This window comes from Mesitornis unicolor, unplaced genomic scaffold, assembly GCF_000695765.1.
Source record: "Mesitornis unicolor isolate BGI_N332 unplaced genomic scaffold, ASM69576v1 scaffold49030, whole genome shotgun sequence".
NCBI classification, from domain to species: Eukaryota; Metazoa; Chordata; class Aves; order Mesitornithiformes; family Mesitornithidae; genus Mesitornis; species Mesitornis unicolor.
Window position 1 is genome coordinate 2,001 of NW_010161262.1, and position 9,672 is coordinate 11,672.

The 9,672-nt window shown below is 39.4% G+C and overlaps 1 protein-coding gene across 1 annotated transcript; it reads right to left on the minus strand.

The window, feature by feature from the left end:
- Nucleotides 1-6,174: 6,174 nt before the first annotated feature.
- ENY2 (enhancer of yellow 2 homolog (Drosophila)) lies at nucleotides 6,175-9,460 on the minus strand (the record flags this gene model as incomplete). The annotated part of the gene is made up of 3 exons (XM_010192308.1): nucleotides 6,175-6,442; nucleotides 7,385-7,459; nucleotides 9,390-9,460. Coding segments are annotated over 3 exons (223 nt in total), but the record flags the coding sequence as incomplete, so codon positions are not given.
- Nucleotides 9,461-9,672: the final 212 nt, after the last annotated feature.

Genomic DNA, 9,672 nt, shown 5'->3' on the forward strand with positions numbered 1-9,672 from the left:
GACTATTTGATGGAACACCTCCTTGCAGAAACTATGTCAACAGGTATTTTGAAATATAATCTGAATTACTCAAATATTGGCAAACTGATCCAGGATTTGGGCAGAAACTTATCTCAGAATGGAATGCACATGAAAAAGTTAAACAGATTAGCTAGATAGGAGCATTTTTTTAGTCCAGGTTACAAAAAAACCTAAATTTTGTGATGTTTAACTGCCACCTCCATTGCTGATTCTGAGGGCACTGCAGTCTACTCAGTTACGCCCGTACTGGAGCTCATGACTTCTGCTTGCGTGCAACTGAAGCAGCATTTCTCTTTATGGAAACTTCATTAAAAGGTTCACCCTGGAAAGAGTTAGAAAACAGCATTTAAGATGCCGCTTAGCTTTTCCAGAACAGAGGAGTTAAAAAGCAGAGGACATTTAAATAAATCAGTGAGCTGCTGTGGACCTTACATTTTTGGAGAGAATTATAAACACAGAGTATTTATTCTAGTTTTCCTTTCTCAGCTGGAAAAAAAAAGTGAGATGCTGCTGCCAGCTCCAGGGAATACTCATAGGCAAGTGCTGCATTTCCAGAAAGTCTGAGTAACTCTGAACCAATCAGCTCTTCCAGAAAGGCATCTTGTACTCAAAAAGCATTGAAAAATGAAGGATCCACCATATTTCTTCATAATTTGTTCCAATGATTAAGAAGCAGTACTTTTACAAATTCCATCTTTTTTTAAATTTTAATTTGTCTGACTTCCATTTCCATCTACTTTTTATGCCTTTCTCTGTTAAAAGTACCCTTTGCTGTTTTCTCCCTGAGGAGGTTCTGACACACCACAACCATATTTTCTACCAGCTTTCTCTTCAATAAACTAACATTGGGAGATTTTAAAAGCTTAACTAGCAGTGCTAACCCTCAGTAATTCCTTTTTCTCTCTCAGTGCTCCATTTTTTCCTTCTTTCCTTTCAAAATTATGAGTTGTACATCATAAGTGTCAGTCTAATCGATGCGGTGTACAAAACTAAGATCAGTGTTACGCTCATTTCTGTTCATGTGTATTCAAAGATCCCAGGCAAGCAGACGATCAGTTTTGCACTCTGATTTCCAGTGTCATTGCTTTCCAGGGAATTAAGCATTGCTTTTGCCCCCTGCATGAGAGGTAAGAGCTCAGCACTGTGCTGACTTTGCACACAGGTGCAAAGGTGAGAGTCAGCCAACAGAAGAGGCCAGGTTGCTCTGCCCTTGTCAGTATTCATCACAGGCTGCCAGCCACCGATTTTATCAGCAGCAGCTTGATACTTCACCTCAGCATCAATGATTGAAAGCATGGGTAACCTCTTCCCTAGTAACTCCAAGAAACAAAAATCAGCAGGGATTTCTTAGAGGAGTATTTTTTATAATCTACTGCTAAATCACTTCACTTTTTATAAGTGTAAAGAACATTTTTAAGAATAATACCATTCAGATGAAAAGCACCATGGTAAATATGAAATACACTAAAGCGAGATTAGGCCTTTTCTCATTCCAAGCAGAATGCTGATTAACCTATTGTTTACACTAAAGTGGTGAAGTATAAATTATTTATGAGGAAATGAATTTGTTTTTCTTCATTTTGGGTTCCAGTTATTACAAATTTGGCTCTGCAGCCACAGCTGCTTCTTATAGAAACTGAATAGCTGAGAAAAACAGGCCAAGTAGAACACAATTCTGATTGCAATTGTAAATACTTAGAAATTTAAAGAAAGCCAGCAGGTAAAAGCATTGGATATTTTTCATTGCTCCAGTGAAAACTCAATCACTAAGTAAGTTCAAGCCACACCATCAAGGTGCCACAATCACTACAATTATAGATAATCCATTATGTGAATGAAAATATGAGGACATGGGCTAGGTAGTGCAGAGCTGGCACCCCAAAGGATGCTCTGGAGAGAAGAACCAAGAAGCAGCAGTAAGTTTTTAATAGCACTGATGGACTCTTACTGGATTTAAACAGACTTCACACATACGTGTTCTGCAAGTGATAAAGGTCTGTACTGAAACATTATGTAAATAAACAAGAATGAAGAAAAATGGGGAAAAAAATATAAAAAAATTTGAAAAGCTCGTGGGGGTAAACCCATAATGTTCTCCCTAAGATGTGAGTGCATGTTTGACATCTCAGCAGAATTTCTTGGTGATGTTACTGTTCTATGCCACTTTTTGCCTGGTCTGTGTCAATGCGGAGAAGTATTCACAAGGAAATAATTATCAAACACATTAGAATCCAACCAGTTTTGAGTTCATTGTGTGCTTCAAACCCCTCAGGGCCTGACTAAGGGAGAGGCTAAGCTAACCTTTTTCTATTGGTCTTTCATTGACAGCAGTAGGACTATTCAATTCACTGTCACATAGAATTTGGATAAATGTGCATCCAGAGTTATACCAATTTACTCTAGCTGTTATCTGACCCATTATTTCAATGTCAGTTTACAAACATTTTATTTTTTACAGGCTTGTCTACAAGAAGACCAAACTGAATCAGCCACCAGAGTACATATATAGGGCTGCCATCTAAAAGAAGCCTATGTCCACAGCTGAGGTAATTCATATTAATCCTAAATTGCCACTTCTTGGCTATCTAGTTCTGGGTGCTGTCTGCCCTTGTAAGGAAGGGATGCATTTAATGACATTGAAAATGCTGAAATTTTGAAGAAAAAGTAGTTAATGCACCTATCTGTCTATAGGTATGGAACCTTTAACAGCACAGATCATCTTATTTTTCAGTGTGCAAAAAAAACCTCAACAAGACAGTAATGTTCTGGCTGAATCCTGAATGTTACTGATTGTTTTCAGTACTCTATCAAATGAGTAGAAACTGAGATTGTGCAGAGAGCGGTTTACAAAAAAAAAAAGCCACCCTGTGCATCTGAGAATAAAACCTGCAGTTAAACCAAAATATGAGGCCACTAAGGGGACCTATTTATTCCTCAAGAAACCATCTCCCATTGCTGGTATCAACCCAAATCTAATTTCATTCTTAGAAGATCCATCAAGATACCTCTGACCAGTCAGCTCCGGTGTAATCTGGATCTGCACGTGTTGTCAGACATGCTTTTTGCCTGGCTACTGAATGGAGGCTGCACTGGTGTGGTTAACAGAGCTCACTGTGGGAACACGTGGCATTGGGCTATTTACCTGAGAGCAGCCAGTGCTACCCTGGGACAGGACCACTGGTGTGTGCCTGGATGGCAGTCTGGATGGCAGTCACTCTCCTCTTCCTTCTGGGCCTCTGAATGTTCTTGCATTTTAAGCCAGACTGGGCAGACCTTTACAGTGTATTTTGGAAGCATGTGAAAGGGCTGTTTGTTATGCCTTTAACTTCAGATTGGTCACTGCAACTTGCTGAAAACTCATATAGCATTCGGTCTTTATTCTGTGCCAAGCATGAGCTGCCTACAGAGGAGAATGACACCGCACTTACAGCAGCTGCACTCCAACTGTCATGTTCTAGGTGGAATCTCAAATGTTTGCTAATCGGACAACAAACCTGCCACAGTTCGTGAATGACTACCTTAAATCTGGCCCTTTCCCACCACAGCGAAGGAAATCAAGTGGAAGCTCTGCAGCAAGTTATTTTGTGCCCGTGGCAAACTGCAGCCATTTATCAAGCAAAGACTTTTAAAGTCATGTGCAAAATATCAAAAAACATCAGCAAAGACCTCTGAGAAAAAAAGAGTAACAACATGGAAGACATTTTACAGCCTTGCCATGTATTAAACATACACTCAGCTAGCGTTTCTGTGAAGAAACATTCTGTACCCCATCAGTTACTAGCAGGGGGTAAATCAAGTCTGGAGTGAAGATCTCAGAATAAATATTCATATATGCAATTCAAACAGAACACACACAAATGAAGTAGCAATCAAACATTGAATTAACATAATGCAAATAAACTTTCAAAAAAACAAAGATGGACTTTAAAGTGTAAGAATGAATTTTCTTCTTTCTGGTATCCACCGTTATTTAACAGTGTAGAAACAGTGATACACAGCATGTCTGGCATTAAGGTAGATTTACAACAGTATAGGAGAGGCTCTCAGGAGTATCTATGTGCTCCAGCAGATCCCTGATCCTGGCTCCTGTGGCATTCCAGTCCCTGCAGGAACTTGGTCCTGTGTAGACAAAAGATGTTCACCACCGGTTCCATCTTGTCCCACTGAGTGTTGGTATTGTCGTGTTTATACTGACTCGTGTCCAATGCCAGACTTCCCCTTTGGCTATTGCTAGGCTCTTTTCATGGCCATTCCCCAATTCACAGTGCAAGCAGCCAAGGCAATAAAACATTTGTGTCAATAAAACACAGCCCTGCTGCAGCCATTTCACAGAATCACATGGTAGAGGTTGGAAGGGACCTCAAAAGATCATCCAGTCCAACCCCCCTGCCAGAGCAGGATCACCTGGAGTAGGTCACACAGGAACACGTCCAGGCAGGTTCTGAATGTCTCCAGAGAAGGAGACTCCATAACCTCTCTGGGCAGCCTGTGTCAGTGCTCTGGTACCCTCACTGTAAAGAAGTGTGTCCTTATGTTTAGGTTGACTCTCCTGTGTTCCAGTTTGTGACCACAGCCCCTTGTCTTGTCACTGAGCACAACTGAGAAGAATCTGGTCCCACACTCCTGACACCCATCCTTTAGATATTTATAAGCAGTGGGAGGTGTCTCTTCCCATGGCAGCTGGATTGGACTGGATGATCTTTAAGGTCCCTTCCAACTCTAACCAATGATTCTATGATTAAGGAGAGCCCCCTTCAGTCTCCTCCAGGCTGAACAGACCCAGCTCTCTTGGCCTTTCCTCATATGGGAGATGCTCCAGTCCCCTCAACATTTTAGAGGCTCTATGCTGGACTCTCTCCAGTCGTTCCTTGTCCTTCTTGAACTGAGGAGCCCAGAAATGGACACAGCATTCCAGATGTGGCCTCATCAGGACAGAGTATCGGGGGAGAAGAACCTCCCTCGACCTGTTGACCACACTCTTCCTAATGCACCGCAGGATGACATTGGCCTTCTTGGCGGCGAGCGTACATTTCATCCCAGCGCTGGTGACGGGCTCAGCTCGGCCCCCGCCCAGCATCCCCCAGACCGCGCAGTCCGGGAAGGCAGCACTCAGTTCTGAAGCTGGGCGAATCCCTTTCCTCTCCGGAAACCAAGGGCCGGGGAGGCAGCGGAGGCGCTGGAGCGCTGGCAGCTGCTGCCGCCGCTCCAAGCGTAAGGCGCGACTGCCCCCGAGCGGCTGGGCAGGGAGAGCTCCCAGCGCCGGCCGGGAACCGCACAAACCCGCGGCAGCAGCGCCCCCGCCTAAGCCCCACTCTAAGTCACAGGTTTGGGAGTATTGTTCTAGTTAGGAGGATGAAAACCCATGTTGGGTTTTCACAGCAACGAAGTCACAACAGCATCTAATTGCTCATTCAGTTTCTGCTTATGCTGAAACTTCATAATCTATTAGATATTTCAAATAGCAAAAAATGAACGTGCTCACTTCAAAGCTCCTTTGCTGATCCTCTATATTCATTGACATTATTTTTACAGCTATTTATAGGCCTGGCTAATGTTGCAGTTTCAGATACAAAAACTTAAAAGGTATCACGTTAAGAGACTTATGTTGGCAAATTATCATGTTACACTTAAATTTCAAAAGGCCCCAAAGATCTGCATAATTAAAAGTTATCAGTAATATGGGCAAAATTAGAAAGCAGTAGTTGTTGTAGATCAGAATAGTGATTCTTTTCTAATTAAGTAAATGTGAAGAGAGAATCATTGATGAAAGATACGACTGCCTTTTTTGTTTGAAGAATTCAACCTCTTATGAATTACTGGGTGATTTGCAACACAAGTCAGAGATTTCAAACCACTCACACTGTAGCAAAGAAGTACTGAGACGAACGACACCAGCGATTTCGTGTAGTCTTAACTTCTTCATGCTGTCTAGCTACTTAAGGAAAATTAGAAGGGATATGCTCAATAATATGTCATATCGCATTTTCCACAGACTTTTTTACCCCTTCTGCATCTTACTTAACATACTTGTTAATCATGCTTTTTTGAAAATTTGAGCAAGTTTGCACAACCATATACAACTACGAATTATTTAAAAAATGTAATAGGTGATACAATATTACAGTGCACTGACAGAGAAAAGAGCCTTAGAACCACAAGTCCACAAAAATTTTTATTAAAATAATACCAAGTTTAAGAAATTGATGCAATGCAAAGAAACTTCAACTCATCATACAAAAAAATAATGATTTTCCATCCTTAAGTATGGAAAACTGCATTCCAATCCTGACATGATTGACATAATACAGAACCAAAACCACTGGTATCCCAGATGAATGTCAAAGTTAAAGACTGGCATGCTGGGCAAGGAAGGTTCTTATTCTTTGCAAGAGTTCCTTCTTTACACTGTCTGGTACCAAGGCTGAAACACAAATAAGAAAGCAATGAGTAACGAAGACAAAATGGAAAATATGCTAATACCAACCTTCTTTCTACTTCTTTCTTTGTTCTTGCAACTCTGTTAATACCTAAAGTAACTGAAGGTATTGGATTTTCATATAGCACATCTATATTTTTTTCCAAATTAAAATAGGCTAAAATTGAACTCTGTCAAGACCACTGTTGTTATTGGTACTTTTCTGCCTAGCCATAGTCAAGAAAATTTGAAAGTTTGAGGGACAGGACAATTTAACAGCAAACAGAATATAATCACACAAACTAGTTTGATTATCCTACCTTTTTTCATCACAAATCTAAGACCAATCTAAAAAAAATCTCAGCCATGACCTCAGAGTAAGGGGCTTCAACAGGATATTCTGAAGGCTTATTTTTATTTAAGACTTAATGATGTTTGTCCCACTAACACCAAAGCCTATTAAAGAGTGCCAGAAGAACCATACAAAGATGACTGCAGTATTTCCCTTCTTCTCCCTTCCTTCTTTCCTTTCTTTATTTCTTTCATTTTTCTGTATCTGTATGCTATGCCCTTTCCTTTTCCCACTTCCCATTACACTAGTACTGTTAGTTCAGATTTTCCATCTTAATAAGAATTGGCATTTTAAACCACTTCTGCTGCACACCCCAAGTTTTCTTGGGACCATTAAATCAATTATAAAGATGAATACAGACTCACGACTAAATAAAGTAACCTGCCAAAGCAGTCTACACACACAAAGATCATTACAGATTTTGAATGGTTGTTACACAATACAAATTCACATGTTTTATTTGTAGTTAATATCACAAGCTATTAACATTTTTCCTTTACATGGGGAAGTTCATAATGCTGCTTTCAAAATATTAATGAAATACAGGGAGGTATATTAATTGATGTACTACCACATCCATGTTCGCATTTTCTTACCTCTACCTTTGGGAGTGATTTCTGCCACCAAATCATCAACAGTAACATGCTCTAATCCTTTTTCTTTAATGACATCTGGGGAAGACCAAGACCAATATTTTAAGACTTTTAATACCTTCATTAGAAGACAAAACCTGTGCCACCGATTATGAGACAAGACTTGCACGCATAGATCAGAGAATATGAAGTAGCATGTGACCTAAATATAGGTTATTAACTCAGTGCCTACTGCATTGTGCAGTGGATTTAGTCTCCCATTCATAACATAGGTTTAAGGATAGGAACTTGTCACTACTGATGCATCTTGATCAGCTCATATTTTAAAATCAAGCTTATCAGAGCATTACCAGATGTGCATATTACTGGGGTGTTATAGCAGTTCACAAGTTGCTCTGCTTATCTCTTCAAACACATTATTTACATAATAGTGAGAAAGAGATACAATTGGAAGAAGACTTTGGACCATACGGCAAGGTAGCACAGAGACAGTAAATACTACTCTTCCTAACCGGTGTAGACATCTCTCTATATATTTTAGCAAAGTAAAAAAAAAAGTATATCTGAAAAAAGGTATATACCTACAGCAAAATAAAAGCTATGATTAAGACATATTGTATGATTAATAGATACCAGTATTTAAACAGTTGTCTACTTATAGTGCCTTGAAGGCTAATGAAAAAATGTAGTTCAATGCTGAGAACAAACATCAATTCAAGTAGCATAAACCTAAAATATTTTATCTAAACATGAATGTTTTTAACTGTATGTCAGTACATAGGATTGATTGACCCAAGACACTGAATATGTTTTCTGAACTAACATCAGATGAATTATTTGTAAACTGTTTTTATTAGCTGAATTTCCTGTAGAAATTAATACTAGATTGCTCAATTATTGGCCCTAATCCACAATGGCAAGAGGCTCTAGAAGCAGCTACCAAAAAAAACCCACACACCCCACCTCAACAAAACAACAAAAACAACAACAGCAAAAAAAGGCCCAAACCCTCCAAATCCCTCTCTGTCCTTTCTTTTGGATGTTATTAGGCCCTTAACAGGGACAAATGAACTTACATTTGCATTCTCAGCAGCTGCAGTTACAGTTCAAAGTACTAATGTAAACCAAGTAATTTTATGTAACTTCACTATAGCAGAGTATATAGTTGAGAAGGCAGATAAACATCCCTTTCTCTATCTGTCCTATGGGTAATCTCTGGTAGTGGAATCAGGCAGACAACTGTGAGCATGAATTATTTCAGCCTTCTCTGCAAATCCACCTATAAAAACAATTTAACACACTCAGCCCTACAGAAAGAAACTTTGTAATGCAGTATTAGGTTGCCGGGCACAATAGACCAAATCAGAATTAAAGCAACAGCTCAAGTGATTTGTTATTTGCTTTAAGAAAATGTCAACATGTGGTAATATTCCTGGCTGTTTAAATACTATTTGTAACAGTTTCATACAATTTACAAGTCAGTAAATTGTAGTAATGATAAATACTTAAATCAGAACTAAAGATTTGGGTATTTAGAGGTTCATCTGCTTGTTTTCTCTCATCTAGGCAAACGATCTTATTTTCAAGAATTGTATTCAGAAAGATACAAATACGCTTCTTTCTCTCCCATTTGCAGACAACGAAGTTCTCTTTAGTTTCTAAGTTGTATACCACTGCATTTGCTCCATTTTTCTTTATCTTGGTTTTTATTCTCCTGTGGTAAGGAAGTAATCTCTCTCAAAACAAAAAGCTGTGTCATCATGAGTATTTAGGAAATCAATTCCAATACTTTTCTCGGAAGCTTAATGAGGTTCAGATCAGAGAAGAAGTTTCAGGATTTTTTTACCAGGATGCTTTCTTGCACACAAAACCAATTGCCGGGGGTACTTCCCACTTTCACAAGTCTCATTTAAACTGACTGTGAGGCAGTAAAGCCTTTATCTGGGACTTTCATTTGGCCAGAACCTCAGTTGATTACAAAGAATATTGGTTATTTGACCGCTCTTACCTTTGCAATGTGCCTTCAACTGATCCTTCCAGCCGCATTCAATTAATTTAGCTCTCAGCAACTCTTTAAGGCTATTAAGAAAATATAAAAACTTGTTAGGAACAGCAAACATTCCTGACAGGTTAAATACAGCTTCAGTGTGAAAGTCAAGCTACAATTACTACTCATAGCAGAACTCCCAGAGAGCAGCAGAAATGACTGAACAGCACGTGAATCCTAGCCCAGATGAGCACCAATTTCAGTTTACCATGTTGGACTTAGAGGCTCAGGAGCTAATTCACAG